General features: G+C 40.4%; 1 protein-coding gene across 2 annotated transcripts in view; it reads left to right on the top strand.

Annotated features, from left to right (window-relative positions):
• Window positions 1-10,546: 10,546 nt before the first annotated feature.
• The window catches only part of ncam2a (neural cell adhesion molecule 2a), a 450,560-nt gene continuing 443,362 nt past the window's right edge, over window positions 10,547-17,744 (top strand). For both annotated transcript variants that reach the window (XM_085263663.1, XM_085263664.1), the window contains exon 1: window positions 10,547-10,734. In XM_085263663.1, the coding sequence (XP_085119789.1) occupies window positions 10,683-10,734 (52 nt within the window). In that variant the 5' untranslated portion in view covers window positions 10,547-10,682. The remainder of the gene's footprint in view (window positions 10,735-17,744) is intronic.

Consider the following 17,744-nt stretch of genomic DNA (forward strand, 5'->3'; position numbering starts at 1 on the left):
CTGTCGCCAAACATGACGGAGAGCTTGATCATGGTCATCAGAGGGGCTATTTACAGATTTTTTTTAAAACATCTCAAATTCCCACACTTATTGACTATAGCTTGAGCCTATATGTATAATAACGTCCCTCAAAATCAATATCCGGTCGTACATTACTGAGGACACAGGATTTGAAAATTCCACGATAACATTTTGCTCATTTCTGGTGGACTGTAGATGAGAATTCGTAGCAGCAGGGTTGTAGCCCGAATGTTAAAAATAAATTATTATTTTTTAAAAACGATAGAGTTTAGTGGAGACGGGAGCATTTAAATCAATTTTTTAAAATGAGTCCAAACTCCTACACCTCATCCAACAGCCAGCAGTAAGTTTAAAAAGTCACAGTCTGTGAGGCATAGATCAGAGAAGAAACTCAGGTCACTGGGACACAGCCAGTTTTCTACTAAAAATACGCAGTCCAGCTTTTGAGAAGCAAAAGAAATTGCTTTAAATGAAGGCCTTATTTGAGACTGACCTTTTAAGAGTTAAAGAAAAGCCTTCCCAGAGGCACGAAAGCACGAGTGCGAACAGGTAACATGGAAATCTGCATCCATTTTTTTAAATGACTCCTCAGCTTTTCAGCTTTAACTAAAAAAAAAACAACACTTTTTTTAATACAGAATTTGCCGTAGTCGCATAGCAACACAAAAAGCCACCACCTGCACTTCCCACAAGCATCTTTTTGTACAATACAGCACTCAGAGAATGTCCAAATACAACTACCCGAGGTGTTTGTAATCAATTTATGTGTGCAGGATACCAGTGAGGATCCAAATGTTGAAAAACAGACTCAACTCTAAGATATCAACAGGCACTTTGCAGATTTGTAGTATCACCCAGCAGAACGATGCAGAAGGTGTGAAAGTCTTTCACAGAAGCAGTGTGTGTGTATATGCTGCATGCCATTTTTATCACCGAGGGCTTCAGTGATCCTTCAGCGCTGTCCACGCTGTGTGCTGAGTCAGGGCGAACAGCCTTGAAGGAGTAACTAGTTTCTCTGACTTACTCTCACTGTCTCTGTTTTCTGAGGTCTCATTAAAATCAAGCCAATAAAATGTGTTTTGTTTTTTAGCTATTAGCCCCTTAACATGAACACCCTCTCTGTTTTACTTTCCACCTCCTTTCGTTTCATTTTCAAGTTTGTAGTAAGATGGTGTCACAGTGCTAACTGCTGATGCGTACTTAACGTGATTAGTTTAAGGGGCCATGTTTGCTTTGCTGTCCTTTTTGATCCCACGAGATCCCGTAAGCACGTCTTTTTCTTTTATCCCCACTTTATTCTTCATGTTGGTTAGCATTAGCATCCTTGTCATTTTCAATTCTGATTAACTATTTCTGAGCAGTTCTCCAACCTTTGTGGCAAAGTTGTAACAGAAACCTCTTATTATGGTCTCTTGTGACCTCAGTTTTATTGGATAGTTCCTGTTTTATTTTGAAGATTGTTATTCCTTGTGGATCTCTGTATTTTTACTTCCTTTGTGTTCGTTCCCCCCTCATTAGTGTCAGAGTTCATTTTTTGTTTTATTACACTTCTCCCTGGTGTGTCTTTAGTTTCTATGTCCTCCCTCCATCTTTGTGGGATAATTTTAGCACCGACCTACCTTGTTTCTGCTTCTCTCACTGTGTTTTCCTTGTTGCCTCTTTTTTTGGATGTTTTTGTCTTTTTTTTTTTGGATCCAGACATTTATTTTATATATGCGTCACTAATGCAAATATAGAATAAAGCGAGATATTGCGAGATGATCTGCTGAAAAAGGTTTCACTTCTTATCAAGGCTTTTATTGTGAAATCTTTGCAAGAACATGTTACATAAAGTCCTATTTAACTACATGATTATAGCACATGAGATTATCTTTGACAGCTGGTTGCTAATTCGAGTGTGTTTGATTCATAGTACTGAGTTAAATGCATCGTGAAAAGCAGCTCTATACTCTATACTCTCGTAGCTGTTGCCTATGGCCTCAACAGCTACGATAAGTCTGCTGGGAAGCAGTATGTGGTGTAAATGCAGTATATTCAATAGCACAAGGAAAATAGTGTAAACATATGCAGCATTCTCGTTTTTATAGTCCTGACAATACATATATAGGCTCAGTTGGTTCTTCTGCTCTTCCTGGCTTTCATTAACCTAACAGATTTATTAGCTCCACGTCCAACACAAACAGCTCAGTTTCTTCATGATGGCAGAGCAATGCAAACACACCAGCACCACAAGTATACCACCGTGCCAGGAATTCAGCACAGTACTATAAATTTTCTGCCACACCAGAGCAGGAGTGAGGGAGAGAGAGGGCAAACATCTTTCAGAGAGAAGGAAGAAGAGGAAACAGGAAGGGAGCAGACCGATGTGGGACACATGTAGGCGTTGGTGGGGGGCTGTGGAGACGGAGGACTTTATAATCTATTCATCAGGTCATTCATTTGCTGATGTGGCCACCTAGAGTTTACAAATGAATGTGAACTTGCCATTGTGGTTATATAGCCTTAGAGACACGTATGATTGTCTGCTGTCGTGGTGGTAACGAAACTTAAGAGATGTCACTGCATTCACATTTTACAAATTCAGATTCTGTATTCTCTTAATGTATCAGCTCAGCGTGCCAGGCTGAAACAGGCTGAGCATGCTCTGAAGGGAGCGGCCATCTGGAATTTCTTTCTAGGATGACAGGCATTCAATTTATCTAAGTCTACATCACTTTGGACTATTTACTGTATATGCACAACCACATGTAATTTTTCAGAATCAACAATGTCCCTGTGGCTGGGCTCGGTGTCATTTATTTAAAAACATCCATGCACCACATTAATCATAATAATCCTTCTCTTCTTGTGTTGAATATAAAGCGCGCTTTGTGTTCGAGAAGTTGCTGAGGCAAGCGTTTTTTAACTTGTTTTTCACCGCCTCAATTTCACCAAATGCACAATGTTTTCTTTTCAGCTGAGAGAAAAGACACTTTAGTTAATGACGTGCATAACTCTCTTGAAGTGTCTGTCTCACTTATATTCAACGTTGCAAAGCAGAGGGTGACATATTGGGAAGTGAGTCCATGGTTGACATGCATTGTACACCTGCCGTCTCTTGCCTTAATGAAGAATATATGTATATATATATATATATATATATATATATATATATATATATATATATACATAAGGAACACAGAAGGGTGTTTTTTTACAGATATATAATGGTGAGAGAATTTTCAATCTATTTTGAAGGACAGAAAAGAAAGGGCGGGGGGGGGGGGGGGGGGGGGGTTGCTTCATCCCTGTACCTACAGGTCAATATTCTGTACGTGTGTCAAATCTTAGAAGAAAGAGCATGATATGAGCTTTGTATTCTCATGTGTATTTGGCCAGATAGTAAACACTGTAATCTCATGGAAGACCACCTGTCACATTGCTCTTTTTTTAAAAGACTTATTTGGGCACATTTTAGCTTTTATTTTATAGGAGAGTTCACAGAGTTGACAAGAAAGCAGGCAGAGAGTGGGGGGAGTGACACACAGCAAATGGTCTAAGGCGGACTCAACCCCAAGCCCCTGAAGCACCTTTGGTACATGAAATGACTGACCTGATGAATAGATCTCCAGCTCAACCAGGTGAGCAATAGCAGCGCCCCTGTCACATCCCCCCATCCCCAACAGAGTTAATTCTGTCAAAACGTTGAAGTCTCTTCACCTGCATCACTTTTTAAAACAGATTCATTGCACATCATCTTTGTGTTCAGTTTCATTGTAATTTTAATGTTCAGCTATATCTTTAGAGTTATTTCCATCAAACTGTAACGCATAAAATTATTTCCTCAACCAATTGTATGTAAATTTATCTTTACCAGTACATGCACATGCATAACAGCTGATACTGATAAGAGCCTTAAGGAGCTTAAGATGCACCTGTGTGCCAAGTTTGGTTGTCCAACTCCTGATCATGTAGGAGAAGCTGAGGGACAAAGAAACAAACATACAGACAGAGATTTCATGTATTTTAATAGGATACTATGCTGAAATACTGTCCCTGGGAATCTGATATTTGACAATTTAATAAATATGTAATAAATATTCCACAGCAATTCAAAGTGCATAAAACAATTCTTCAGCAGGTCATCTCAGAAGTTGCCTTCTGAGATGGTTCTATTATTATGTATCGTATACAGTATTATATTGTGCCCTTTGCTAAACTAGACCATAACATTGTATAACTATACACAGAAATACACAAAGTTAAAAACCATCATATAGTGGTGTAATACCAATCCAAATGTACAGTGCTTGAGGAAATGTGGTATAGGCTGTGATATTGCAAAGGTCACAGTTAGCTCACAGATATTACAGTGCAGGAGACTTTGTTATGCTGCAACAGTAACAGAAATTAGTGGAGTGTTAAAGCTTTTCCAAAAGTGTAAAAAGCGGAGGTACATCATACATTTCAAGGAATGATTATTCACATTTGACTTTATCAACTCTCAACGCAGTAGAAATACATGAAGGTTCAGTTCTTTTATTGGAGAACAAATCAGCTCAGTGCACATTTATTTTGAGCAAGTGAAATGAAATCAAGAGAACCCTATGGATCATGTTATGTTGACATAAAACATGACATTGTGTGAGTGTTTCTTATGTGTTAGGAAATCGCAGGTCTTTTTCTGATGGAGGCATTATAATTGCAGGTCAAACTTACACTGCTGTATGCTTTTGATTCATCTTCAAGTGATAAATCCATCTACAGCACTCATCGAGTGGCGATGACAAGTTAAGCTTTACAAAGACCTCAACAATTAATTATCTGTGCATAAGACTCCAATGTGAGGACCACTCTTCAATACAGCCATTTAACTTGGTTGCTACGGCAACTAGGCCTGCATAACAACAGCCGTCATGATGGAGCGATCACTGACGGTCTGACTTCAAGATAGGCCACAAGTTCTTCCACTTGGTGCAAAACACTTAGTCTTTTATTCCCCCACCACAAAAGGAGCTGCATTATGCAATACTGTGCAACAGCGGAGTGACACGTCTACACCAGTGACATGCTCGCTCTGAGATGGACTGAGCCTTTAAAGTACGAATGGACATGCCCTGACAGGAGTTATTATGTTGTTATACATTTAAATGAAAAGGAAAATGTGCCTTATTAAAGCTAAATGCAGTTACAGTGCTTTTGTGACACTGGTATGCTTACCATTCTGAAAGTGTGAAGAGTAGCTTATAGAGTGTATTTAAACATAAATACATATAAATTCAAAGTTATCAGTTTTTAGTTCATCTTGCTCTCTGCACAGAACTCTGCAAAAGTCTTAAACCAAGTGCTCGTTTCTACATATTTTGGTTTCAAGGCAATTGGAAAGGATTTTTTTAAGTGGTTCCCCAGGTTTTTCTTTGGACACTGTCCTTGTGTCTGACCATTTTAAAAGTGTATGTGTTGTTGTTTGTTTATTTGCTACTTAACACTGACCTGCGAGTCATTCAAGCATAAAAAAAGCACCTAACTCAAGGGATGAACTGTGTTGTGTCTACACATAACAGAAAGTGCCCATTTTAAATGGGATCTTTAGCACTTTGTTACTAGCAGCCTGTCACAAAAACACATCATTTGTTCCCATTATCTGAAAGTCATGTCCTTAAGCAATAGGAAAAATCCACTAAAAACCTGACAGAGAACCTAAGAGATGCATCTGGCCCTTCAGCTGATCCATCTACTGTTAGCCAAAGGCTCACCAGAAATATTGTCAGTGGAAAGGTGACTGTCAAGAAGCCATTTTTCAGGAAGGGAAATGGGGAGAAAAGGTTGATGTATGCCACATTATACAAGAACTGGACTGAAAATCAGTGGCAACAGGTCTGATGGAGTTATGAAACCAGTTATAGTTTCTGGTTGCGAGGCCACTTCCAGTGGGGACACTGCTTCAGATAGTTCATGCTTGAAGAAAAAGGTGGTCATACCACATACAGTGGGGCAAAACAGTATTTAGTCAGCCACCGATTGTGCAAGTTCCCCCACCTAAAATGATGACAGAGGTCAGTAATTTGCACCAGAGGTACACTTCAACTGTGAGAGACAGAATGTGAAAAAAAAATCCATGAATTCACATGGTAGGATTTGTAAAGAATTTATTCGTAAATCAGGGTGGAAAATAAGTATTTGGTCAATAACAAAAATACAACTCAATACTTTGTAACATTGTTATTGCCAACAAAGGTTATGTTACAAAGTATTGAGCAGACAAAACTCTGGAATGCAGACGACCCAATGAGGAGCAGAGGTAGACCCTCACTATAAATACACACACACAAGTTAATCAGGAAGTGACACTCAGGAGGAAAAACAGCTGAAACTAATGAGCAAAACGAAACACAGACCTTCAAAGTAAAACAGACTGTTTTCCAAACACAAACTCAGAGACACCAACAGAGCACAGAGGGGAGAACACAGGTAGGAATAATAAAACACTTAACACAAGAGCTAAACCCAAAGAACTAATTCAAAATCAGAATAAACTAGAAAATAATAACAATAACCTCAAAACAAGGGTCAGCGACCCAGGACCATGACAGTAACAGACCAAACCTTACATTTGCATCCAAGACCTTCTTTCTACAGGCAAAGCGTCTATTCCTTTAAAACATTTTATAAATGTAGAATAGTTAATGTCAGGGGTAGTTCATGCAGGGCTTAGAATATTCTGCATTACATTTGCACTTTTATCAACCTGTTAAAGAGTAGGTAGACATTTTACTTTACTAAATCAGCCATGGGGCTAAAACAATTAAAATCATATATTTTCTCATGCTATAGTGTCTACCAAAGAATGGACACGGCATAATAACATCAAAACCATCATGTAGTGGTGTAATACCAATCCAAATGTACAGTGCTTGAGGAAATGTGGTATAGGCTGTGATATTGCAAAGGTCACAGTTAGCTTACAGATATTACGGTGCAGAAGACTTTGTTATGCTGCAACAGTAACAGAAATTAGTGGAGTGTTAAAGCTTTTCCAAAAGTGTAAAAAGGGGAGGTACATCATACATTTCAAGGAATGATTATTCACATTTGACTTTATCAACTCTCAACACAGTAGAAATACATGAAGGTTCAGTTCTTTTATATCAGATTCATTTTCTTTTTTTATAACAATTTTAAGAAAAAATAGAAATTAAAGAAAGTATGAATCTTGTTGTAGTTGCAAAAGAAAGTCTGAATTTAGGAGGCCAATGGTCTGTTAAATACTTAAAATACAAATCTGCTGTCCAGCCAGACCTCACTGGGAAACGATTGTTACTCTTCATTTTCACACCTTCCCAGTTTCCACTTAGAAAGTTTGACACAAATTGCACCGTAACAAAATCCCAGAGCCGACAACTCACCTCTGGATGGCTGTTAGGTAGGTCGGGACTTTTCTTTATCTGCCGCAGTTGCCTTCATTGCATCAGTCTGTCAGGCGACTTTGGGGAATTACAGCCATGGAGCCCTTTTGACACATGTCCGTTAGGAGCACAGCAATATGGGTCAAATTATGAGCAGAAAATGAGTTGTTGTTATCCTGAAATGGAACCCGAAGAGGCCACTGTGGGTTGAAGTCCATCCTGCAATTGAATGCCATGTTACCTCAGACCATCAAGTGATTTTTACAAAATGTTTAAGGGAAGCTTCAGGCGTTTCTTTATTGCCCAGTTTATTGAGGCTGCATTAATAAAATACACAATATCTCTCAAACTAAGACACCATACATTTCATTAACTTACTCTTTTTTTGGCTACTCAGTTACTCAGAGTTTTAATTCAACACCCCATTTGCTCTCAGCAGGAGAGCTTCAAGTCTGCCTGTATAAGAGGTTGTATGCTTATGCTTAAGTATACTTGTAAAACTGCATTAACACTTGTTAATAAGTGTAATAAGTAAGTTAAGAATCAGTTAGTAGTCATTTTAGTCTTAAATTATTAATTTAATTTATTTGCAAGTAAGTTTTCAATTTATAGTTGATTTAACTAGTTTCTATATGGTTAAGTATTAGTGCTATGCCTTGCAAGAGGTAGAAAGTCAATTTTTTATCCCATGTTAAACTTAAGATAATGTATTGTAATTGTTAGTGATTACCAAATATTATTATTGATTTCAGATGAAGGTTTCACTACTAATCAATGAGGCTGTAGCAGAAGTGTCCACTAATATATGATGCTTATCGATTATGATCTTTTCCTGAACATAACTAAAGACTCATAATCTTTCCATTTAGACCAATATAATCCAGCCTGCCTGATTATATACTATAAACATAAGATACAAGTTTATAAGAGCCAGATAGCGCAAAATTCTACAAATAGATCAACTACAGAGTATTTATTAATCATTTACAGTATTTGTAAAGATCTAGTGAAACGTTACAACATCAACAAATCAGTTATTAACCATTTAGTAAACATCATTACTTCATTATTTATTAATATAATGAATAGAATTAACCAGACCAATATGGGACTTTTAAGACTGATACCAATACTGATATTTTTTTGATTACAAAATCTGAGACATTATATGAAACATTTGTTATGTGTAGTTCTTTATGATCCCTTACTAGGATATTATGACTGTGCAGTTAAAGAATAAATTATTGCTTGTTCACACTCTGCCCAGCTCTGCTCAGATCAACTGGTTTTTGTGGCAGTGCAAACATGCATGATGCCAACATAAAAGTTGCACAGGGCCCTCTGGTAGACAAACTATGTAACACTGGTCCTCAGCTGCTAGACAAACTGCTGAAGTAGTTTCCTAACATACTTAAAATTGTATTTTTCCCCCTTGATTTTGTGCTATAAGTGTACTGTTGTACATACAACATGGCAAAATTGCAGCCTTCTTGGCAAAAAATAAGATGTTCAATATTTTAAGGTACATTTTGTGATTCAACCAAAATCTTACTGAGAAGATTCATCTTTACAGCTGACAGTTTGTCCACTTTTTAATGTCTGAGTACATAGTAGTGATCATATTGTTTGGCTTCTGTTTAAGCTGGGCAGGTAATGTACAAGAAGCTATATCTGAGTTATTCTATCAGAGGGGAAAAGCTTAAGAAGACACAAAAATGCTTTTTCAAGTCCATTTTCTTAACTGCTTATCCAGTTCTGGATAGGTCCCCAGCTGTCAGTGTGAGAAAGGTGGAGTACACGCTGGACAGGGTGTCACACAGCCACATAACAGAGAGATAGAAAACCATTCATGCTCACATTCACAGGCACATCCAATTGAGATTCCCCAATTAACCTGACATGCATATATTTGGTCTGTGGGGGAGAAAAGGGAGCATGGGAACGCGCCATGCTGAAAGTCCTCAGCAGATTCTAACCCACTGTGAGGTGACAGTTCGAACCAGAGCACCACTGTCTGCCAACTGCTGTGCAGCGTGGCATCGAGATTTTGACTGGCTGAGAATGCGTTTGTCCTTAGCAGCAATACCTGTTATATTTATTGTTGCTTGAAGTGTAAATTATGTAAATGCACAATGGTACTGTTTGAGCCATCCATCCATTGAGAGGTGAGAGGCGGGCACACCCTGGACATTCAGCAGCCTATTGCAGGGCTAATTAAGAATAAGTGATTAGTCAATCCATCTATTCCATTCCACTTAACTGGGGTGACAACTAATGTGTGTGTATGTGTGTGTGTGTGTGTGTGTGTGTGTGTGTGTGTGTGTGTGTGTGTGTGTGTGTGTGTGTGTGTGTGTTGGGGGGGAAGGGGGGGAATGGGGTCAACTGCAAGACGCAGGCTACACCCTGATTAGGTCTCCAAGCCAAGCCAGCTTTGTTTATAAAGTACTAAAACAGCAAGTGCTGACCAAACTGCTCAACATTAAGGACAGAATAAGAATACAAAAATTAAATAAGTATAAACATAAAATACAAAAATAAACAAATAATTATAAGAAGAAGAGGAAAAATACTAACAATATATAAATTTAATAATTATTATTAAGTAGTAGTAGTACTACTGCTAATAATAATAATAATAATAATAATAAATAAATAATTATATATGTAAAAACACAGAAAATCTACGTTAAAAGTGGATAAAAGTACACCTGTCTATTGCGGGGCTAATTAAGAATAAATGATAAGATTTAGGACATTAATATGAAATGGCCTTGCAGAGAAAGCTCTGAGTTTTGCGCATAAATCCTCTTCATTTGCCCGCTCTCTGACAAAAGATTATAAAGGGTGGATTGTAGGTGAGGTGAGGTCAGCTAGGGGGTCCTCAGAATTACTAGATAAACTTGTGCTTGATTAAAGATGTCTTATTATTAACTGTTTTTTTTAAGAAGCCAATAAAGTCAGGCAAAAACATAACACATGTCTGAAGCCATCGTAGCTTTGCTTCTCCACCAGCAGTGAGGTTGGAGAGAATAATGCTGGAGTGTGAAGGTAGTGGTGGTGGTGGGGGGGACTCAGCGCAGAGCAACACGGTGAACGAGCAGGGAGGCGGGAGCGCGCGCATAGGAAGGAAGGGAAGGAAAGGAGCTGAGGCAAATCAGTCGCCAAGCGGAGCCCAAGACAGCGGATGAACGGAGCCGAACGTGTGTGCTTGTCGCCCTTGTCGTTTTTTTACAGCAGCTCAAAGCGGCGTCCGGCAGCCCCGAAACCCGCCCGAAAATGATCTTCAAACTCGTCCATCTCCTCGGGGTGCTCGTCTGCGGCGGCCAAGGTAAAGGGATGCGCGCGGGAGTGTGTGGCAATCCTCGAGCTTTAGTGACTTTGTGGACAAGTTGAGTGTTATTTTGCCATCTCGGTCTGCAGCAGCCAGAGAGAGGGCTGCGAGCTGAAGGGGAGAGAGGGAGTGTGAATGTAAGTGTGTGTATGTGTGTTTGTGTGTGAGAGAGAGGGGTGGATTGTTTAAGTGGACGTTGTTTTGTAGTTGAAGCACGTCTTGCAGGGGGGCCAGGATGCTTTCCTGCTGAAAAGAGGGATCCTGACGGGGTCCTGTGGGGTTTTTAGGGTGTTGCAGTGCACTCCATACTTCCCCAGGATATCATCTCTTACTCCAATTAGTTTAAAAAAACAACAAAAAAAACCAAACATGTTTCACATCGCTGCTGTATTTTCTTATTTGCAAACAGCTCTCCTTTCTTTCCGCTTTAATCACTGATTCCTCCCAACTTAAACCGGCAGCGCACGTGAAGACGTCAATATCCACTCATATCTGTCAAAGACCACCGCCTTTTTTCGCGCGCGCGTGTGTGTTTATTAGTGTGTGTGTTTTCACTCGTCGCTGTCCACTCTGTCTTGTGAGGAGCACTGTAGAGAAAACACTGTCATGGACTGAGGTTTTTGTCAACACCTTCATCAGCGTCTGCACCTCGCGCGCAGGCAGTGCGAGATAATGTGAGATTAATGACGCGGTGATGCTTCCCAAAGTTTCTTCTTTTGTGTGTGTGTGGATAAAAAAAATTCTTATTAGTCTTATTTGAGACAGCAGAGTTACACTTACTCCGTTAATTGGGTTCCGCGTGCGTCGCGCACCTGATTCGAAGGAGAGGGGAGGGGGTAAGGGGGTGACGGTTTGATCCGAGTGAGCGCGCTCCAGCGAGCCTGTGGGCAACATAAAGATGTAACCTGAGTGGCTGCTGCGTGCACGCGGATGCATTTCTTTGCCTTAAAAATATTATCGTTCTTGTGTTTCTTAATCGTGTCGCTCGCTGAGAGTCTCCGAAGCTTTACAATCACTGGAAAATACTGAAAATCCACCGTCTGGATAAGTACACGTAAAAATAAAAAAGACAGGGCAGCACAAGGTGATCATTTTCCTTGGTGTGAATTGTGCACTTGTTCATATTAAACCAAAGAACTAAAATATAAGGGAAAATAAGAGTCGAGTGAGTTTTAGGAGGACATTCGTCTTTTTTTTTTGAGTGTGGCCACTCTGGCTTCCTGACGCACAACGGCAGGTGGGGGTAGAGCGCTGCAAAGTGGTGCCAAGAGTGAAGCCATAAGCCACGAGTCGTTAAAGTATGTTGCATTCAGATACTGCTTTTGCAAGTTTTTGCTTTGAAGTCTTTCAGGAGGGGGAGTGGATCTCAAAGTGCGTGTGTGTGTGTGTGTGTGTGTGTGTGTGGGGGGGGGGGGGGGGGGGGGGGGGGGTCCTGGAGGAGGGTTTACAGGGTTCCAAAGCAAAATGGAAATGGTAGATCAAGTTGTTTGTGTGTGCCACAGTTTTAAAGAGGTAAAAGTGGATTTAAAGGAAGTGCTATATGGTTTTAAAGTATAAGGGAGTAGATGCTTTCTCTGGGTTCAAACCCAGTTACTGTGCACTTGATTTGGTTGACAACAGCAAAGGACTGGGAAGCATACCTGACCGAGACACACTGGGCCACAGACACCCACAGTTTATTATCCCTGACACTTCCAAAAGGACTGTGCAGTTTATCGGCAGCTCATATTTCTACCGGCTTAATCAATAGTCTGTTAGAAAGTGCTGGGTTATGATAGAGAGGAAAATGAAGAGGGCGCGTTCAGAGAGCGGCGTTGCTTCAGAGCGTTCGTATATTATTACATTTAATCCCAGCTGAGGTCAAACAAAGACACATATAGGCAACTACTGTTCATAGAGCCCTAACTGGGATATTCATCGCACTCTTTATTTTTCCCTTTTGTTGCAGGAGTATTACATCACCACCCTCCCCGCCCCACCCCCAAACCAATTTCCATTCTTATCAAGCTTTTTGTGTGTGTGTGTGTGTGTGTGTGTGTGTGTGTGTGTGTATGTGAGTGTGATAGCAAAGTCCACACAAATTGACCTGTTAGACAATGCTCACAATCTGCTCTTAGGCAAATTATAAGACTGCTTCTGAGTCAAGGGGTAGAAGTATGAGTAGGATGCTCGATTCTCTGTGTCTGTTATCAGTGTGGGGCCTTTGAACAGACACTAATCCATCAGTGAAGGGAGTAAAGCCAGAAAGAGGTTTTACCCCCCCCCCCCCCACCACCACCACCACCACCACCACCACCACACACACACACACACACACACCACCACCACTTCCCATCAACAGCTTTGGTTTCTTCCAGGAGTCAGCTCGATGCCCTGTACTCCTACTACACTAACTCTGCAGATGCCTTCTCTGGGCTCCTGAAGGAAAACATTTGCTTTGAAGTCCCAGCTCGCCTCCTGCCCTGCACTCGCATCCTCGAAGGTGTATGTATTTGGCTTTTTACAGACGCTTAGTACAATGAATTATATGCTCGTTCGGGCTCACCCGGGACTCACCGATGTGATGTTAAGTGGCGTAATTAAGATATTTCGCAGTGTCTCTTGGGGAGGGAAATGTCAGTGGCTCAGGGTTTGGAAGATTTATGCCCCTGCACTTAAGTGTCTCTCACTGCACACACACTGATTCTGGGCTTAAGCATGTTGGAGGCTTGCTTACATCCTGCTTCGGTTTGTGCACTTGCTCACAAGCATGCGAGGGTCACACACTTGGCCTCACGTTTGTGTTGCGCTCATCCTCAAGCCATGAATGAATTGTCTTTACAGCAGCTGTTAATGTCAGAAATTTTTTTTCTTTCCCCCCCAAAAGTTTCTCACCATGCCGCACATCGCTCTTAACAAAATGCAAGACCAGTCATAAACTCCTCTTAAAGGCATGCAAAGCTATTCACAAATGAAATAGCCTGTGTCTCTCTTTGACTAATAAACTGGGGGGGGGGGTGCTGGCATACATATAAAGAGAGCCAGTGTATATATGAAAATGGAATCGCCCCCTCGAGGCAGCTGCATACGAGAAATCAATTTAAGGAACGGTTAGAGTCAGCAGGGCTCTGGATTGTACAAAGGGCAATCTCGGTGTTATGGATATGCTATTTATTTGCCTGCAAGTTTTTTTTTTTTGTTTTGTTTTTTTTATTCGTTGTGCCCTTTAGCACTCAATCTGTGCGAGCCCCAGCATCGAATTTGTACGTGGCGTGTAAGACAGGAGGAGAGTGTTATAACACCTGGATACGTGAAAAACAAAGAACTGCCAAGCATCTGTGCTGCAGGGGTTTTGTCAGCTTGCTGGGAATGAAATGACAGAAATAAAGGAAAGGAAATGATCAGACACTTTTAGATATGACGCTGCCACACATATATATATATATTTACTTCCTACATGTGCAACTTACTTTTTTCTTTTTCCAAACTGAAAGACTGAAGAACTATTAAATTATTAAAGCGTAGGCTGTGTTACCTTGCCTGCGATGAACAGCTCCAGGATACAAATGTATGTGCATTGTAAATAACCCCACTATCTATACAAAAACCACAGTGCCACAGAACAAAATGCTTTATGGATCAGGGCGTCCATGGACCAGGCTGCCTGCTCCAAGTGAAAGTTTTTTCTTTTTTCTTGCAAGAATGTCAGTGAAATGGCTGCAAAACAAGCTAAAATGAAAAGAAAGCTATTACAAAGAGGCTATAACTGATGGGCAAAGATCCTCAAAACGACAAAGCAATGGCAAATGACCACAAAGATCACAAAGAGAATTTAGAAAGACCACTGAGCACCACAATCAGACAGAAAGTGAGCACAAAGAGAATCAAATTGCCTTTAAATACCTTTTTTGCTTTCAGTTTGGAACCAGTTCTGTCTGTGCCTTTTGAGAAGGAGGTTAGAGAATATGTAGTGAAATTAGTGGGGTGGGGGCATCACAGCCGAGAGTTCTGTGTGGGTGCGCCCTTCCCATAGCTACAATATAAATGATTGCAGCTACTTTTTTGGGGACGAGCTCCTATCTTTCAGTGTAAATGTGCAGGATTGGTTCTTGATTAGGTGCTACTAGTGTAAGTGAAGTTTGGGTATTGTGTCGATCTAATACCGATACCAGCGTTAACATCGATACTATCGATATTTGGATTGATCCACCAAACTCTAATTTCTACTACAAGAGTCAAAAGTACCTAAAAAAGAGCTCACCCCCCCCCCCCCCCCAAAAAAAAAACAACAACAACAAAAAATCAAAAGAGAAAAACATTAACAATAACAATCGGCTCATCTGTGGTTGGAAGTGTAAAGTTTCAGAATCCTTCTATGAGTGTAAAATCCTTGTTGGGAAGGTTAATGATCATCTGCAGACTCGTGAATGGAATTAACTCTCTTGCTTTTAGGTAGTTTGGAGTGTTGTTTGTTTGCAAGCCATATTCAGCCTGCAACTCCGTAAACACGATTAGCATTTGGGGTTAAGATAGCTGTACGCTCATGCTTATAAGGAGGCTGATTGTCTTGTAGTGACACATTTTGGGCTTTTAAGTAACTTAAGTTATATCAGAGGTGCGGAGGGGATAAATGGCATTCCAGCAATGCGCTCCACTATGTGAACATTTGGCATATTTTGAAAAACCTCAAGTCATTTGAAATCCATGAAGCAAAAACAGCAGCATGTTCAATAATGCCCTCTGCCAACCTCAGTCTCTTTTCAGTCAAATTACCCATTATTATCATGGAAGTGACTAATGTTCTCCTCGGGGAGTCTCTCCCAAGCAGAAGCCAAGAAAATGCACTAAGCAGTCGGGGTCTTCTTGCAGGAGGAGCTTGGCATTGCTCATTAAATCCTATATTCTGAATCCCAGAAAGGGAAAATTAGGCAGGATGGAGTGAGTAACAGGAAGATTTATATGAGGGGGGGTTGGGTGTAGGAAGGCAGGAAGAGATTATGTTTAAAAATTCATTCAATTCAAGTGAATCTGATTGCATCTAGTTAAATTGCATTGCCAGAGATTGAATCAAACTCTATGGAGTCTCACTGTGCCAAAATTAATAAAATGTAATTGAATCCTGTCGAGATGGAATCAAATTAGGCCAGACTGATGTGATTGGCGGAGGCAGCTGCTGCATGTTTCCGCGCACTCCTGTGGGTTTGTCTACTGCTTTACATCAGTTTGGTGCTCGCCAAGCAGGAGACCCTTTGGCTCCTGCTTATGTGTGTCCTGCCAGTCTAAATGTCAGTCTAACTAGCAGGCTAATAGGCAGAGCCAGGATGCCAGGGTGACAACAGAATCAGTGGGCACACTGGCTGACTGAAGCTGACTGTCAGATGGATGGAGGAAAGTGGTAACAGTGGTCTTCCTCTGCCTCTACTGATGCTCACTCTATTTCTGTAGATCAGGCGTTCACACACTCTTACTTCACAGGCCACTTCTCCAAAGCAGATTCCCTCACGGGATGCAACCCACTCGGTCTCGGCCTGACTTTTGGGGATGGGTGCCGGAAGGCACGATTAAATGAAGAAGAGAGGAATCAGGCAAATGGCAGCAGTGTTTCAGAACTGCTCTGGTTTGTGCTGTATGTTTTGAGTGACCCACTTAAACCGCATTAATATCTGCACTAACGCCTTGGGTTTTGCTTCACAGTGGGCTGACGTGAATCACATGAGACTTTTTTTTTTAAATTTAAATGACATAATGCAGCATTAAATTGGAGAAGAGATCCTGCTCATCGCATTCTTTGACTTGGCTGCTCTGTTTTTAGGACAGACTGTTGAAAAACTGACTATTTTTGGTGATGTCACCCATATTACTCAGATGATGCCACCATTTTGTGTTATCTATCCATTTGTAGTGAGCTGTAAAAGCCATGTTTTCACATTTTTGTTTTATTTTGAAAATTAACATTGTTACAGCTGTTCATGGAAAGCTGGTGAAGGAACGCAAAGGTGTTATCTGATGTCATAAATTTACTGTTTTGAACTATTTGAACTGTAGGTGTGTATGTACCGATTGGCTGGTCAGTAGCATCACTTCATGTGAGCGTCTCATTCGCAAAAATCAAAACCACCATTTTTGATATGTGGCAATGGGGGAAATAGCTGCAAAAATAATGCCATGTTCCCCCAAGTGTGACGAAAAGCTGTAGATCAAGCAGCAGGTATATTCTTGTCTCAATGTCTACTTTTGTTGTAGGGTTCGGAATGCATATTGATTACGTTGCAAGATGCTCGGATGCATTGCTGTGGCAAGGACCACGCACATTTAGAGGTACTAAATTGTAATGGAAAACCAGTTGTGGCGAGCAAGTCAATCTGAGCAGGTACTAATGGAACAAAATGCAAAACCCAGGCAAGACAGGAGCCAGGAACTTACAAACCAGGAAATTATGGGAAAAAATAAACAATGCACAGGGCACACAGCATGAGGGACAACACAACAAATGGCAAGGGGAGAGTCAGACAATATTTATCTACAAGGTTACAAGGTTATGAGGCTAGTGGGACTATCAAAATAAAACAGGAAATAACACCAAGCATCCAAACTTGACACAGACAAACATTTAAGCAAGATGACTCAATATAACAAACTATTGCCGGGAATAGAAGCAAGATAACTCTAACTAATAAGGTCTGAGGATATAAATACAATTAAACCAACCAGGAGTAAAAGCTAGTAAGAGAATACAAAAGTCAAAATACTACAATGGAAGAATACAATATACAAAACTCTGGCCTTCTTGGCACGTCATGTATTGACGTGAAAAGGTTTTAATCAGATGGATTTAAAAGTTAGTAGAGCTCTTGGAAATTGCCTTAAACTTTTACAAGCTTTTTAATTTGAGAAAAGAAAAATGTATCGATTCCAATGTTAAAACAACAGATGACCCGCCAATAAAATGGGCAAGACTTTAGCTAAAAAAACTACTTATATGTTTTTTAAAATGATACTAACAATGATATTTGAAATGTAAAATTAGA

Source organism: Mchenga conophoros, linkage group LG23 (genome assembly GCF_057382185.1).
Source record: "Mchenga conophoros isolate Kocher_MC1m ecotype Shallow Benthic linkage group LG23, M_conophoros_male_GT1.1, whole genome shotgun sequence".
In the NCBI taxonomy this organism is placed as follows: domain Eukaryota; kingdom Metazoa; phylum Chordata; class Actinopteri; order Cichliformes; family Cichlidae; genus Mchenga; species Mchenga conophoros.